This window comes from Dicentrarchus labrax, unplaced genomic scaffold, assembly GCF_905237075.1.
Source record: "Dicentrarchus labrax unplaced genomic scaffold, dlabrax2021, whole genome shotgun sequence".
Lineage (NCBI taxonomy): Eukaryota > Metazoa > Chordata > Actinopteri > Moronidae > Dicentrarchus > Dicentrarchus labrax.
Genome location: NW_026136715.1, coordinates 20510968 through 20529014, shown reverse-complemented (window position 1 = coordinate 20529014; position 18047 = coordinate 20510968). Strand labels below are relative to the sequence as shown.

Genomic DNA, 18047 nt, shown 5'->3' with positions numbered 1-18047 from the left:
TCATGAATCAACCTAAATATTCCCCATACTACTCACCAACACACACAGCCATATAGTTTACTCATGTTTAAACTGACAAATTATCACTGGCTACAGCATATGAAATACTGAGGTCCGAGTTCAGAGTCACTAAGTCAGGTCACTAACGACGACACCCGATCACCTCAGGAAATAGCTTCACACAAGGGCTATTTTTACCTCCGGCGGTGTGTCAGGCAGTACACACACCGTCCTCTGCATTGTAATGCCATACATGCCATTAACACCATGTAGCCTGGATTTACTGTGTATCCGACTGGACCTGATGTCAGGGAAGCCTCGTGCGTAATGCGAGAGGGGGGGGAGAGAGAGAGAGAGAGAGAAGGGGAGAGCAGGTCCTGGAGTGTTGCAGGAAAAAGAGAGTACACACAGATTATTTGTGTGAGTAGCTTTGCAGGGTTCGGTAGAGGGGAGAGAGCTGGATAGAAAGATTTTTATATATATTTTTTTCTAAATGAAAATGTATTTGCTTTGTGATATTGTTTGTAAATCAGCTCAGTGTTTATATACAGGGGACAGGTTTATCCACGAACATGGAGATATCAATTGACAAATATCTGGTGAAAATGAAATAAATAAATACCCCTATCGTTTTTATTTTTTCCCTCATTGCCCTACAGGAGTTAAATGTGTCTTATTTGTATGTTTAATATGTTTATATGTGATCATATTCTTTTATTCTTTAGTTTTTATGATCTGTTTGTTCTATTCATTATAGTATAATGCCGTTGAACAGTGTAGTAACGTGTCAACCATTTGGTTGTTGTTTTCTTACACTCTTTAGTTATTGTAAACATCACAGGATACAACCTTTGGCAGAACAGCACTTCAAGTGTAATAATTATAATCACAATTACAACCGTGGTAACGGCAATAATGTGAGTAATATAAGCGGTCTTTTCATGCTAATAAAGCTCATGAAAGTTGAAAAAAAAAAATAGAGAGAGAGAGGGAGCAAGTGGAGAGCGTGGGGGCTGAGAGAGAGAGAGAGAGAGAGAGAGAGAGAGAGAGAGAGAGAGAGAGAGAGAGACCTTGTGGAAGGCAGAGCATATGGTCTGGTGACGTAACGCCGGTCGTTGCGGACGCTCTGACAACACAGCCTGTGTGTGTGTGTGTGTGTGTGTGTGTATGTGTGTGTGCGTGTGTGTGTGTGTGTGTGTGTGTGTGTGTGTGTGTGTGTGTGTGTGCAGCAGGATTAGATACAAGCCGTGTCTTCTTCGACGCATGCCTGGAACGCGCACCAAAAACAAACAAACAAAACAACAACAGTAAACAATGAACGCCGTGACCGCCGCCACCTGCCTGCTCGTCGCCGGCATCAGCTGCTACTTCTACGGCAGCGATGTGTTGTTATCGCTGCTCCGTGTGTCTTTTGCAGACCCCTCCATGCCCGAGCCGGGAGCTGCTCCGCGGCGGAGTCCGCAGGGAGTCGCCTACACCGACCTGCAGCACATCGTCAACGCCGACGGACTGCACCTGTTCTGCCGCTACTGGGAGCCCGCCGGTCCGCCAAGGTCAGTGGGGAACGGAGCGGGAAAACTAGCGGAAAGTGTGCCAATGTTTCACAGTGTCTGTCTCTCTCTCTCTCTCTCTCTCTCTCTCTCTCTCTCTCTCTCTCTCTCTCTCGGTGTGTGTGTGTGTGTGTGTGTGTGTGTGTGTGTGTATACAGTAGGCTATATGTGTGAGATGGAGTATGTCCTACCAAAAGAGTGTTCCTATTCCTGTTCCTGTTCCTATTCACATGGTTGTTTTAAGTCCTGGAGTCACATGAGAACTTTCTTCTGATGTCCTGCATGTTAATCTTTAGACCTGTGTGTGTGTGCAGTCCAGGACACAGCTGTAATAAAAGTGCACAGTTGGGTCTCTAAGCTGCCTGCTCAGTGCACATTTATCTCTTCACCACCAGCATCAGTTTACTTGAATCCACACACACTCAATCCAATTTCATTTCTTTCTTCTTACTGAGGTTTGGTTTTCAAACAGCCGCCCTCAGCTGTGTGACTGGTCAAACAGCTCTCCAATCAGCGCTCCACATCTTCCATACTGACACCGGAAATGGGCCCTTTAAAACATTTAAATCTTCACATGGGTCACATTATGAGGGACATGGCTGAACCTTATAGATTTTAAAGCTGTAACCCAGTAACTCAGCAGTAATTAATGCAGATAAGCTGCAGATAGGCCAAATCGTATTAAATAATCAGTTACCTTCTTAACTATATGCAACACAAAACATCACTAGTTCAAAAAAAGACAACTAAATTACATTAGTAAGAAAAATGAAAACTAAAATCAAGTAAATAATAAATCTGGACATTCTCGCTATGGAGCCCAAGCTCGTTAAAAACATAATTATGTTAATCTCCTTATTGTGGTGACCAGATGCACCCATGACTCTTACTGGGTCATGACCCCATTAAAAAAAAGACCCAAGAATCTTTAACCTTTGGTTAATAAATCTAACAGCACATTTACTGTGGCTGGCAAGGACAACAAAATGCAGAATGTTACAGACTTTTGCTTTGGTCAAAGGTATCATCGTAGAAAGCACGGTCATTGAAACATTTATTTGTGTATCCAGAATATACTGTTAGCCTTCATTTAAATCAGTTTGTAAAAATCTTAACAGTTCCCAACACAAATGTAACACCCTGAGAAGAAGACAAACTCAACTGCAGAAGCAATCTCATGTGGAGCCATGATTCTATTCAGTCTGAGCTGCAGTGAAAAGCCAACATAGCTGCATTTTGTGTACATGGCTCACTCAGGCTCACAAAGTCAGTCCAACACAGATTTAGGAACATGGAAACAAATGAATATGAACATCAGTATTTATTTTGAAAAAGCCACCTTTCAAAGCAATAGGAAAAGCTGATATGTCAGCATCTGTTTCCCGATACTCATAAACCCTTGTGTTTTGATTCCTGTTCTTCGTAGTTGATTTGAATTATATTCTCAACCCTACAGAACAGCATCATGGTACATTTGCAAAAGGCCTGGGATCCTGACTCATCAGGCATTCTGGTGTGTGAAAGAGTGTAAATGGAAATGTCTCATAGCCAAAAAGACATCAAACAACACAACTACATGATTAATGGCTCCAGTTCATAAAAAAAAAAAATCCTGCCTTTTTACTAGTTTAATAGTGGTATTTTCCACAGTCTACAGTTGGAGGCCCCCTTGCTATGCACTCTCAGCGGTTTTAAGTCCTCTGCACGTTGCACACATGTGGCTGTAGCTGTGCATGAAACACATCACAGATGTCACACTAACACTCGCTTACAAACCACATAGTTGCATCTAGTGTGAGAGCACGGAAGGAAAGAGATGTGACAGAAAGGGGAGGCCCACAAAACATCTGGAGTCAAGATATTACTGATCACACACGAGGCTCACACTTCACAATAGAGAAGTGATTCATTAACTGACACTGTCTCTACCTCTGCTGTGTAATTACACCATAAACTGTGGCTGAGTTTACAATAGTGTGTGTGTACATGTGTGTGTTTATTCTGCAGCCCTCCTTGATTTATTCTGTGTTTGTTCATGCGGATGTGTTTGTATACCTGTGTGAAGATATCTGTGTATGTGGGTAGCAAACCATGGGATGTTGTTTTTGTGGCTGGTTTGAACTGCTCTGGCGGCTCTTGCTAACATGTAGATGTATGTGATTCTGCACAGGCAGTGGGAGAAATATCTGACCTCATAATTGCCCACAATGCCACTGGGGCCTGAGGGCTCACACAGAAGCCCTTTCCCATACCCATGCTAACACTCCCACAAAAATCTGCTTGTGCACAGACCAGCTCCTATATTTAAAGGAAGAGTCTTGGAGATGAATAACAAAATCTAAAAATGTGTCGCACTCTTCCTGCCAAAAGCATCAATAAACCAATTAATAAATGCAATTTCATTGGCATTACCATAACAGCTTTATTTGTTTCCTGAAAATCTTTTGGAAGTAGAAAGCTGAATCACTGCAGGCTTAAAATAGATGCAGATCTGTGTGTTGTAACTGTTTTAGAGCCAAGGCTTCGGATGGCTTATATAAGAGCTTTCTTACTGGAGGACAGCCATTGACCATGCTAAAAATGCATGCAGTCATGGTACAGAGAAGCTTGCAATGTGTCCATGACATGCTGTGTATCATGATATCCGTCCACCAATGTGCGCTTTGATACCAATATTTGTGGATTGAATTCAGTGCTGCTGATAGCAGATATTTTGTGTTCACTATATGTTGTGTACTCAGATTTGAAGCCGCATTTAGCCTTTCACAGGACACTTAATTTCTACACTGAAACCCAGACTAATGAAATTCTTTTAGCTGAGCTAGCGGCTCCTAAAAGCTGGGTGAGGTAGGTTTATTGCAGCTTTTACAAGCTGACAAAACAGGAGCTAAAATCCTACCCTCACCAGTATATCCCACAACTTATTTATCAGTCTTAATGTGCTGTAATATGCTGCTGCTCGTAGTGCAATTGTGCGTTCTGAGTGAAGTCCGCATTTCCTGAACATGCCTCTATCTAAATCTCTTCAAGCAAAATTAAAGTTTTTTCGCACAGAATGCTATCTGAGAGTAAAACTGCAAAAAAAAGTGACACTCCAGCCTGCTGTCTATTGACCAGCCTACACTTAAAGAAATTCTCTAATGCATGCTTCCTGTTTTAACACAAACTGCCCCTGCATTCTGAGGTTTCACAATAAAAGAGTTCCTCGTGGTCTGGGTGGATGCAGCCTCCAGACTCCCAGCAACCCACTCACTGCAGCAGTCAGATTAGTGATTTAACACAGTGTGACACAGTGTGGCTCTGTAGATGCAGTGGAGTCAGAAGATTGTAGCATTATATGTATTTAAGTTAAAAAGTTGTTATAGCCCTTGGCATGAATGGCACATAGGGAATTAGAAGCTCTTAGCATCGACTGTGGATGCTTTTAAAGTACAAGTTAAATCATAACTGCATTTCTAGAATGCTACATTTTATACAAGGATGAATACTTTTTAGACTTATTATTTCTTGAGAACAATGAGGTACTCCTATACCATCCGCCAACATGAATATTATTATTTCTGTAAACAGCAGGAACATTGATCTTTTTCTCTTCTGTGAATCATATCAGCCGCAGTAGCAGCTGGTGCAGTGACAAGCTTCACGATCAAATAGTCTTGTGACAGTTTATTCAAACAGCAGCGTGGAAGCCAAAAGGCACAAAATCATTATAGTGATGCATGATTAGGAATTCAATGTATGCATGAAAATGGTAATGTGTGATAATATGATGACTTCTGATAATATCCTGCTATTGGCAGTGCGTCATGTGGTTAGTGAGAACTCAAAAACAAACCAATATAAGGCTGCAGCTAACAATCATTTTCATTTTTATAAATTTTTATCAATCAAAGGTGGGGTGTGCAAAATCCAATCCAATACCATGACAAATACCTTTATAAAGTGAACAACGACACAGCAAGTAATGTAACTAAAGCTAGCTATGGTGTGGGCTTGCAAACACAAATGCTAAAGTGGCTGCTTCAAGCCATTTTGTTAATTTACAGACTTACAGCTGTGTACCCACACTGGATTTAGTTTTTTCAGCGCACACACATAAAAGCTATCGAGGATGATGAGATATTTGCTGAATTTGAGGAAAAGACGTGTAGAATCGCATGCCCACCTTGAATCTGATGATTATTGTGTAGTTTAATTGATTGTTTAAAAATTATAATAATATAAATTGAATTGTTTGGTCTATAAAATGCCAGAAAATAGTTTTTTAAAAAATCACAGTTTCTTATAGCCCAAAGTGAAGTCTTTACATTTCGTGTTTTATCCAAAACCAAAAGATTTTCAGTTTACTATCACATAAGACCAAGAAAAGCATAACATCTTTACAACTGGATGCTGGAACTAGTGAATGTTTGCTTGAAAATGGCTTAAACAGTGTATCAACTATCAGAAACGTTGCAGATGATTCACCATCACTGTCAACTAAGCTGTGACAGGATGTGCTGTAACTATGGTGACAGGCCGACATTTATTGACTCAACTAACTGGACTAACTGTAGGCCAGACAGTTTATGGCATGGAGTGTTTGTGTAGCAAAATAGCGGAAATTAAGCAGACTGTTTAAATCTCACACTACATGGATAGGAAAGACCCATGCAATGTGATACGGCAGGGCGGTTGAGAGGCTTTGCAGACGTTCGATGACTTTGGTTGATTGTTACGTTGGTCTGTGGCCAGGCAGCAAGCAGAAATCCAACCATCAGCTAGCCATCCTGGTGTATTTCAGGAGATATGTCTCGTTGGTCTAATAATAAAACTGCATGATAATTTAATTAATCTGTTGCTGGTGGACCAAAAGAAACATGCATTGTTGGCTAATTTTCAAAGCTGCCTCTTAATTAACAGTTAAATAATGTTCAGATAGCTGAATGAGAAGACACTGCAGACAGGTGAATGCAGTTGATGAATTAAAAACCACAACAGTGTTCGTAGGAGAAATATTGACTGGTCATAAGTGTAAAAGTTCTTCAAGGATAGTAATGACATCAACAAAGAGCAATATGTGAACTTACTTAAATTGCTGACATATATTGAGTCAGCAGAACATCATAACCTTCCTGATATTGATTTTTGTCATTACACATTATTATTATTATTATTATAATTAAATATGCAAATCTTTTTTTAAATGTTTCTTTTTGGGATGAGAATGAGACTGGGTCAAAGGTCTTTGGCTCCTGAAAATGCCTTTCATTAGAACCAGGAAGTAGGTGAAAGGTGGAGGGGTGGAGGGGAGGGGCATCAACAATGATTGACAGACCTTCTAACAGATGTCCACCCGGGGCTTTGAACCCATATGCAGACCAGAATACCAGGCATACGTGCACTGCACACACGCCTGGCAGCCACACACACACACACACACACACACACACACACACACACACACACACACACACACACACACACACACACACACACACACACACACACACACACACACACACACACACCACTCACACTTTGAGTTTGAGCAGTCTAAGTCCATTAATAAGATTAACATTCGTAGCATAACACGTAGCTTGTGAAAATAGGTCATGCTATTTTTTGTTTTGATTGTGTCTGTATGAATTTACTTCCTTTTTTGTGTTTCCTTAGTTATACTATTTAATTCCCCTGCTGCTCGCCGCTATTGGTACTCTTGTTAGTGGAGTTTACGAAGATAAAAGCTCTATAATGGCTCCCTTCGTGGTGGCGCTTGGGGCAAATTTTTGCTGAGAAATACAGAGTATAAAATATTAGCGCTTCTTGTATACCCATAAAATTCTCAGAGTAGCATCTGATCATTTACTGCAATTTAATGTGAAAAGGAGACAGAGGAGAAGAAAACCACAGTCAATTTTCAGTTTTCATTCCAATGTGGTTTATATTCATAGTGACTAAACGATTTCATTGATAATGTAGCACTTATAATTCCTGCAGACTAAACATGTAAATAAGTTGAGACATGGATTGTGCAAATGTTATTCTGTAAAATTAATATTATTTCCATAAATGTGATCGGTTTCTGCTGCTGCATAGATGTATTAAACATTAGTGCATTTTAGTTGTAATTCAATGAACCCCATGGAGAAAGTGGAACGTTGCAACAGTGAGTAGTGATGAGATACATCAAAGAAAAATACAATTACATAAGACGAGAGCAAAAGGGTTGTACAGACGTGCAAAGCTGCAAAGAAAAACATTGGAAATGAAGGATTCCAGCAGTAGCAGTGGATTCAGAGCAGTATTTGTTTTTTAGCAATGTTAATACAAATGGGTATTTATGAGTCTGATCAGAAAAAACAAAGCATATTTTGTCAGCTAATGCTTGTTTTATCTCTGCATGCAGATAGTTTGGGTGTAATTTGTCTATCTCTCCGCAGTATAAAGTGTGCAATGTGCTTGTGACGACTCAGTATTCAGTATCAGTTAACTTTATACAAATCTCCACAAGCAAACAGTTTCGAGATACCAAGACTTACTTTGCATGTGCATCTGATGGCTCTTTTCCAGCCCTTTCAAAAGTTTCACTAGAGTAGATGTTTGCATGTTATGCTAAAAAAAAATAAACAGTGTTTGTTGAGTTTTTATGTAATTTTAGGCAATTGCAGCACAAATGAAATGCCCTTGAGCTCCACTGTATTGAGATCTGCACTCAGCAAAGAAGAAAGGGGAACTGATAAAAATGTGTCTGAAGCCTTTCACTCTGCACTGGAATATTTTCAATGTTTGTCTCTACCTTTTTCTATTGCTGGTGTGAACTCTCCTGCTGTGGCCACCTGCTGACTGTCTGCCTCCATCGCTCTCCATCCCTCAGCGATTTCCTTCTGTCTTTCTCTTGTGTTTTTCTTCTCCGCAGACAGCGCACATACCTACTCTTACACTTTCTATAACAACTCTTCCATTTCTTGCTTTCTTTTCTGTACCGGTTTGTCACACTTCATCCCTCTCTCAGACTTCATCTCATTTTCCACCTGTCACATTGTTCTTTCTGTCATATACATTTTGTTTTGCTCCAGGTGCAGAAAGTCTCGCTGTCACCTGGGAATGCACAGGCTCTTACGAAGTCTGACGGTGCCCTAAACAGTATTGAAATGTCTTGAGAAGAATACAGTTATAATACTAATAAGTACCACTTGCAGGGTTACTTGGTGAACTTCAGTAAATGACGATAACCTGGAAATATGCTAGCCAGCTAGAACATGCATTTTGTTCACAGGACTGTACAGAGTGTCATTTAAAAAATTGTTACTGAGGAGGGGAAAAAAAGCTTCCAGAGCTAACAAGTGTGCTAACTGCTTGCTAACTCATTGTCTCATTCCTGTCTGCAAATCATTCATCTTTGGTCGAGCAGTCGTGTGACACAAAGCTAACAAGCTACAATAACTTCTTTCTTGGACTCTCTGGCTCTCTGTTACCAGAAAGCTCAGCACTGTCAAGACAGGGAGCTATTGATCAACTGTATGAATTCACAGGTCAAAGTTGTCGTGAAAAAAATTGTGCAGATTTGCTTTGTTCTTGTGATTGAATCAATTTATTGTGGATTCTATTAGAATAAATTAATTCTGCTGCAAAATATTTCCATTTTAAATGCTGGTGGGGCCTAATCTGTCACTGACTTTACCTCAAATACTCTTCATTCAGTCTATTAGTTAGTCTTTTCAAAGGCTACCTGTCCTGTTTCATGTCTCACTGTAGTATATCTTCTCGTTCGATCTTTGGTCCTCTTTTCCTTCTCTTTTCCTTTAATCTTTGCCTTTATATTTATATACTTTACACAGACCCCTATAACTATACATTCACCAAGTCTGCACTTAACAGGACTGTACATCACAACCTTCAAAGAAAGCTCAGCAATTTGTGGTTATTTTTCCTACACTCACATTGTGATACGCAAGAGATTAGAATAAAGGGGCACACACACACACACACACACACACACACACACCACTCACACTTTGAGTTTGAGCAGTCTAAGTCCATTAATAAGATTAACATTCCAGCGTTCAGTCGTTCTGTCTCGTCCTCTGGCTCCTGTCCAGTCTGGACACATGGACACCAACATCTCCAATGTCAATGACACAGGTTTACAGAAGGTCAGCTTATTAAAAGCTTACCAAACACTTGCATGGTGTTGAACGCTTGATGAACATGTGTTGTTTGATGTGGCTCTGAATCAACTGTTATATGGTTATGTAACTACGTACATGTGTTGATTTTAGACAATACTAGTGTTTGCATCGGAGGATTTGGTGTTTTTAAAGTTATTCTGCCTAATTAAAGTCTTTTCAGACATTTTCATTTGTTATAAACAATGGCTCCAATCTATCCAAGTAATTCATGAGTGACATGCACAATACCAGGACCCTGACACCGGAGCTTCTAAATGGAATTCAGCCATCATTGATTTTATTATGTACACTTCTGCCTTTCCTGCTATGACATGTTGTAGGTGAAAAAGACATGATTCTGCTTGTACACACAAACAGAGACCCGATGCTGCATACACCTCGTGTTGACCTGAAAGTAAATATTCACTTGACATTTAATTATAATTCATGATGCAGATAACTGGATTTGTGCTTGCTGAGGCATTGTAGCTCTGTCGGAGGTGCCACCAGTGCTGATGTGCACTTTGTACATGTTTCAAATAGTTGGTCCCCTTGCAGGAATATAGCAGAACGGAATTCACAGCTTGTTACTCTGGAGGATGGTTGTGATTTATTCACAAACTATGTAGGAACAGCGTGTTTAAATAGTTGAAACGTGAATTATATTGTGGAGAAAATTGAAAAGTCATAAAATTTCATATGAAGGCCATAGGAAACTCTGTAAGACCAAATGTGGTTCCTCCTTGTAAGTGTAACATCAGCCACATACCTAAGTGCCTAAGATTTTTGCTAAAATACACAGTTTAAGGTACAGAATGTGGCATTTGAGCACAGTTGGGAGGTTTCTGAGTTCCTGTATAATCTTGGAGTAGCCAGTCAGCATTGCATTAAGGGGATTAAGCTCTTGGCTTTGTTTTGGGCCTGTGGTTGTTTGGAGTAGCTCTGAGTAGAGCCAGAGGGAGGACAAAACTCTCACTCGCTTTCTCAGAGTGTTTTAATAAGGCTGGTTATCAGCCATGTTGTTCCAGCAACTGAAACCGGTGTGGGAGACAAGTGGGTCTCCAGTTCCCATGAGAGATGAGAGAGATAGACAGAGAGGGGCTGAAGAGAGATAATGAGAAAGAAAAGTAAAAAGCATCTTTTCTTATTACTGGAAGATTAAAGTACTTCAGCTACAAACAAAACAATCAATGCATGTCTAACTAGAGAAATCATCATTTTGTTCATGCAAGTGATAATGCACAGTTAGCACCATAGGATATAGTTTAATGTTAAGGTGTAGCTGCTCCTGCTTTGGAGGCAAAAACAATTCTGAATATTTAAAAACAATTGAGATTGTGTCTGTTACTTTGGAGCTGAGTAATGTTCATTAAGTTCAGCCTTGCAGTCTCCAGGCTGGCCAGTTGAAATTGTGAAACATGCATGGCCTATTTTATAGCCTACAACTCAGAAGGCAATTTTGGTAGAACTCTTAAAAAGTTAAAAACTCTATTTTCAAAGCTATTTTAATGAGGGGAAGGAAGCGTTCAGGTTGACGTCTAAGCAAAATGTCACAGCCTATTGAAGTAACACTTGTTCCAAGCAAATGCCTCTTGAGCCTCACCAGACCCATTTTAGCAAAGTGGAAATAGTGGGCTGGCTTTGCATGGCTGAGCCAACATACTGATGATGCCTGAATATTGTCACTTTTCTGCAGATGCCTGTCGCTGAATGAATGCAGACATCTGTTAGGATTACTGGGTAATTAAATCCTTTATACTCCCCCCCAAAAAAAATGCAGACATTATATACTCCTACTGTTAGCTGTCACCAGACGTATTGCCTTTTACAATTTTTTCAGGCAACTCAGATGCACTTAAAACTGAAATTGACAGGAGGAAGCAAGGAAGGAGAAAAAGTGAGCAAGAAGAAGAAAAAGAGATTATTATGCACACCGAAGAGGTATTTAGAGAATGAGTGATGGAGAGAATCTTAGAGAAAGTAAGGTGGCAAATTACAAATGTCACATTACAGCTCTGGTTTCAGTGGAGTGTACAGTGTGTATGCTGTACAGTCGTCTTTACAAAGAACCCAGATTAGCCCCATTAATTCCCTGCTGCCCCTCAGCATGTGTTACAGAACATTGTGCCCATACAAAGACACTCTTTCACACACTCACACACACACACACACGTATACAGATATTCGTTCTGTGCCAACAAGTGCAGAGGAAGTCTTAGCCCGAGGCGATGGCTTTCTTAGAGGAGGGAAAGAGCAGCGAGTGAAATCAGAGCAATTTGCTAATAAAGCCTGATGAACAGCTACTCTTATTCTACTCTTCCATACCCCGCCTCACTCTCTCGCTCACTTTCACTCTGTTTCACTCCACTCCCTCTTCCTCTGTCGCTGAATACATTTGGGCTAATTGTCTGCTGCTGCTGATTGAAGCTCTCAGAGGCTTCTCAGCACTGCTGAAAGAACACTGGAGCGTTTTACTGCTGCTCCGCTGCTTAATATGCACCAACAGAAGAAATAAAACCTTAGAAAACCTTGTCTTACAGCAGGTGCATTAATTAGCGAAAGGTATCTCTTTCTAAGTAAGCATGAAGTTAAGAATATACTTGATACACACTGCAGGATACCTTCTTAACCTCTCTTCTCTCTCTGTCATCATCTTTCTACCCAGACTGAAATGGATGTTAGGTGAAAATTAACAAGGGAATATCCCGTTTTACATAATGAGTGTACCTAGTGAAAAGAGCGTGTTTGTGACATTTAGTGTCAGTTTTAGCTTTTACCTCATGCATGTTTAACAAATCGCTGATTGCATGTAATAGGATGTGTAATGAGGCCTCAAAGTAAAGGTAGACAAGGACCTAATTGTCCAACTAGAGTCAACCACAAGGGCTGGTTACATGACATAATTTAATTTAAAATGTCCTTTCAATTTCATAAATTATATAGCTTTTAAATGTCATTTACCCATTTCTTATTTTCAATAGTACGTCTACTGTATCGACCAGCAACATATAGCAATATATGACATTCAAAACCCGATATGGTGTTGCAATAACTAAGCGGCGTACACAACATTAACATATGATCACCTTTTAGGTTATAGTGAACTTGTTAGACAACACTTATTTACATATCCAGCAGACACAGAGCAACATTAGCATTCGTTTGGAGTCATATTCCTGGTCACTGGTTGCATGTAAGTCCAGTATTCACTCTCTTTTAGCTCTGTTCTTGGTGACTGTAAACAATGCTATGAGAGAGGTGAGAATGAATCAAAACAGTAAAGTTGCTGCCTGACAGATAAACAATGAAAACTCACTATAAAACTCCGGAAAGCCAAGCGGGAACTGCGGATTTAGGTGATAATTCTCTGTAGGGTCATCACAAATGACTCCTTTCATTGTCACATTGTTTAAATAAGATTTATGAGGATGGGGAAGGAAGGGTTCAGGGTGACATGTACGTAAAATGTCACAGCCAACATTGTCTTTTAATATTGTCATCATAAAAATATAGATAGCTGCTTTAATTATCTGTATCTGTTTTAAAATACTGCATGAACACCTAAAACCTCTTTGAAAGCCAGCTTTGCATAGAGATATGTCTGAAATTGGCCTGCTGAACATAAAACACAGCTTCTCTACATCAACAAACGCAACTCCAAAAAATGCAAATAACGAGTCTTTCACCATGTCATTTATGTGAGAAATTAAGTTCCAGTGCAGTTTACTGTATAATTCCCTCATTGACAAAATGATTCTGCCTCAAACCAGCAGGAAAACGTCAGGACATTTGAAGTGTTTATTTCCACGCAGCCCTACTGAGTGAATAAATCACTTTTTAAAAAAGCACTCAGATGGAAACTGAGCCACTGGATGTGCTGTTCTGAAGAAATATTTGCATACAATCTCCATTACTCTTAGAAAACCAAACCATCGTTTACATAGTTTTAGGTCAGCGATATGAATGTTCCATGAAAAAAGAGCAGGAATGTCAAAGCTGTTTTCTGTGTATTGTGTTCTGAATCTGTTTTGAGTTGGGCAGGGAGTGATGTGTGAGGCAGATAGACGGACAGATGGATGATAGCTGCTATCTCTGAAAACAGTCTCATCTTTTTCCTGCCACTTAATCCCTGTCTCTCACACACGCACACACAAGTCAGAGCAATGATGTGCTGCTATATAGCCTATATATATTTTACCAGAAAAAAAATCTGAAAATCACAGAACAGCCTGTCATTGTGTGATTTTTTTCAGATTATCATTGCATCAGATTGTTTGTCTTTTTTCCTTCCATATACATTTCTGCTTTAAGCGTGTCTCCATCACATCAGTTCCTCCATCTCACAGCCCTCCTCCCCTTCGTGTCTCTACAATAAAGCGAAAAATCTTCAAGATTTACCTCAACTAGAACTGTCTGATAAATCAAGGAAAGATGATGCTCCCGCGGATAAAATTGCTATCATTTGTTGTTTGTGTGTGTGAGAGATTTAAAAGGAGGCCAAGTGTAGGTCTGTTTTTGTGAACACTTGAATGAACTCTTTCCTCTCCTCTCCTCTCCTCTCCTCCTCTCAGGGCTCTGGTGTTTATTGCTCATGGGGCAGGGGAGCATTGTGGGCCATACGATGAGGTTGCACAGAGGCTGAAAGAGCTGTCCCTGCTGGTATTTGCACACGACCACGGTGAGTCACCAAACACACATTACATTACATTAATGCATGCATACATTTACACCTACACTAATGGTTGTCCTCAGTAATTCAAACACAGAATAGCTTCAAAGAAAGCACATCATCCTGTCTGATTACAGTGCTTGTTAATTGTTCAGCGAGAATAGCCGATTAGGGGAAATGAATTAGGCTCAGTGGTACCTTCACAATATTCACATAGTGGCCATTTTCTTTTGATGTCATGCTCAGGGTGGGAAGCTCAAATGTCAAATGGCTGTGTTCCAGGTTGCATTATTATCATTTGGATAGTGAAAATATGGAGGGCCATATTTCAATGTCCCTCCAGATTTTCACTATCCGTTGTCTTTTCAGCTGCTGATCAATCGGAAAGCAGTGAAATAATTCAACAATTTGTGAGAATTCTCCACTTTTATATGACTTGTAAACTGGAACACAGCAGTACAACATTTGAGCTTCCCACCCTGAGCATGACGTCAGAGGAAAATGGACACCATGTGAATATGATGAACTGCTCTATTGTTCTGCTGCGGGGCCTCTGTGTAGGTGGTGTGCTTGTAATGCACTATCAAGCAAAACTTCACAAGGTTTGGTTTGCCAAGTGTGAATGAAAGTTCCTGCACTGTTTCAGTGAAACTCTATCGTACTGACCCCTCAGCACTGGGAAAACCAGACGGACCAGTCACACTGTTAACTGTTCTAAAGAACATGAATGCATCTATCTCAAGCCAGTGTTTGGTTTGTCCCTTCTGGGCTACTGTAGAAGCAGTGGTGATTCAACATGGACGACCTGCGGCGTCTGTAGATAAAAACAGCTCATTCTAGGGTAACAAATATATAATGCTTGCTATATTCAGTTGATTATACATTCATGGAAATATGCCTATGAATATTATATTTGATTTCTGCCAATGTAGCCTCCTAAATGTTACACACCGGACCTTTAACACCTTGTTCAAGAACACATTTGTAAGCTGCAGTGTCATACAGTGTCTCAATCGGCTTTAAAGGCTGAAATAGCAGACTCTTTATGGCGGTACCAGGTTTAGATACAGAAGGAATTTGTCAACTCATGTGACTGTGCAGCAGAGCCTCGCTGTCAAAGATCAGCATGTGTGTTCGATAAACTCTTCTACAGACAAACAGGAAAGAGAGTCACAAAGGATGAGAAGACAAATAAATCAAGTCTCTAAGTAAGTGTAGAAATTAGGGATGCTCGATATTGGCTTTTCTGCCGATATCCAATATTCCAATATTGTCCAACTCTCAATTTCTGATACCGATATCACCTGATACCGATATATGCAGGCTTTTTACACCAAACTATGTAACAACATAACATATCTCCTATTGTGGAATTAACACATTATGCCTAGTTTTATTGTGATGCCCCACTGGATGTATACATAAATGCAACATGGCTTTCCAAATGTAAACACTGTCTGTGCAAAATAAGAGAACAACTTTCATTGTATTAATGCTAGCTTTGGTTAATGTGTTCTTGTTAATATTAAAATCATTCAACTTTAAATTGTTTGCTTGTTAGCCACGGTTAGCAACCAACCAGTCTAGTGTAGTTGTTGTTGTTATACGTCATCTAACGTGCGCCGGTAAACGTCCCATGCTGCGTTCATGTAGGCTCGGAAATGCTGAAGCCTACAGAACAAACATCGGTTATAAAAACCCGATACCGATAATCCCCGATATTACATTTTTTTGTGAATATCGGCCGATAATATCGGAGGGCGGATATTATCGGACATCCCTAGTAGAAATGTTTACAGAGGTAGAGATCTCAATAAAGAGAGCAGAGATAATAAAAAAGAGAGTGAATGATGAGGATGACGGAGGCTGCTCACACACGAGCCGTTGTCAAATGTCACACTGAACTGGAACAAGTCCCTGTAGACATTAGATTTTTATCCATCGTGCTCATGCACACACACACACACACACACACACACACACACACACACACACACACACACACACACACACACACACACACACACACACACACAAACACACACACACACACAGCAGTTAATATCTTTCACTTATTCTTTCTCTGTAACACTTGCTTCTATCTCTCATGTATTTCGCTCTAATTGTAGGACTTTTAGGTCTTTTTCTTTCACACCCTGCACAGACCAGAGGTTTCTTCCAACTGGCACATACTGCACATATTTAACAACCTCCAAATCTGGCATAGTGGTGGTTAATTAAGTCAAGATTTAACAGCAGCTGACTCACATCATTTTTCCCTTTGTAGAATGTGGATGCAGTAATGTATGCATATCATGTCACTTGATATGTGTATAAAAAAATAAACATATTTCACAATTTTATTATCAGGCAGTGGTGAAATATGAATAAAGGATTGTTTGTGAGAGGCTCTTATAACAGAGGAATAGACAGGAACAGCTGAATGCTGTTTGATAAGGCTCAAATTGTGTTTGTCTTCTCATTACATTATGGGAAAATAATGGAAGTTTTATTTTTAATTAGATCAGTGCTTGCAAAGTTTCTGAATTCTTCGGCCTGTGTGAAGATGATTTTTCCTACAGCTCTGACTGAATTAAAGCATCTTCCCCAAGAGATAATATTTATTTCAGATATTAAAAGGTCAGCATAAAAGGTAAAAGAGATACAATTTCCCACACAATAAACACACAATTTGTACCATTATATACACCAAGCACTGTTGAGTTGTGTAACAAACACCCATAAAAAACACTCTTACAGCAGTACCACAACTTAATGTATATTTCATCTTGTACAATGTAGTTCATTGATAATTAAAATAATCATTAGTTGCTGCCCAAACTCTGTCATACCATAATTCCTTAATGGTTCTATGAGACATTATGTTGCTCTGGTCACCAGTAAAATCAGTGTAATAATGTCAATGTAATAATCAAGCACAACTGATGTTATTCCTGCAGCAGATATGGTGATTGTATTTAGAAAATTACAACATGGATTAGTCCTCTTACTTGACACCTTTACAGCTGGCTTCATATTATGATCAATTAACTCATTACCAAGAAAATAAGAGATGTATGTATATCAGGACTGCTTTTTGTTTGTTGCAGCTCTTCCAATCATACAGCTGTGGTTCTGTGTGCAGTATTTATATGTCTTTGTGTGTCGGATTGAATGGCTCAGTGTGCTCATGTGTGAATATCTGACCGTGTGTGTGTGTGTGTGTGTGTGTGTGTGTGTGTGTGTGTGTGTGTGTGTGTGTGTGTGTGTGTGTGTGCTTGATCAAGCGTAATAACAAAAGATGTGGATTCAGTGGAGTGTGCGGTCATTGATCTGGGTAGGGGATATAGTGTGCATCGATCTGAAGTTTGAGGTGCTCTGTTATTGGACATTGATTTCCACGCTGTGATGATAGCTTCAGTATTAATGAGGAGACAAACATATAGCGTGAGGACATCCTCATATATCCTGCACACACGTACAGTATATATAAGTACACACATACTTAATATCACAGAGCGAGAAGGTGTGAGCTGCTCGTGTTGTGAATATTTAGGAGCTCGGTGGTGTTATTGGTTCAATGGTCGCCATGGCAACCCGCCTCACCTCTCAGCCACTGCTGCAGAAAGCTCGAGGAGAACACACACACAATATATGAATGCATACACACATACATAT

At 39.9% G+C, this 18047-nt stretch overlaps 1 protein-coding gene across 2 annotated transcripts in view; it reads left to right on the top strand.

The window, feature by feature from the left end:
• The window catches only part of mgll (monoglyceride lipase), a 40144-nt gene that overhangs the window by 874 nt on the left and 21223 nt on the right, over positions 1-18047 (top strand). Inside the window, exons 2-3 of one of the 2 annotated variants that reach the window (XM_051424503.1) lie at positions 1418-1553; positions 14272-14378. In XM_051424503.1, coding sequence (XP_051280463.1) covers positions 1426-1553; positions 14272-14378 — 235 coding nt within the window. In that variant the 5' untranslated portion in view covers positions 1418-1425. Of the gene's footprint in view, positions 1-1229; positions 1554-14271; positions 14379-18047 lie in introns of those variants that run through there. The other variant, XM_051424502.1, reaches the window with a different exon arrangement.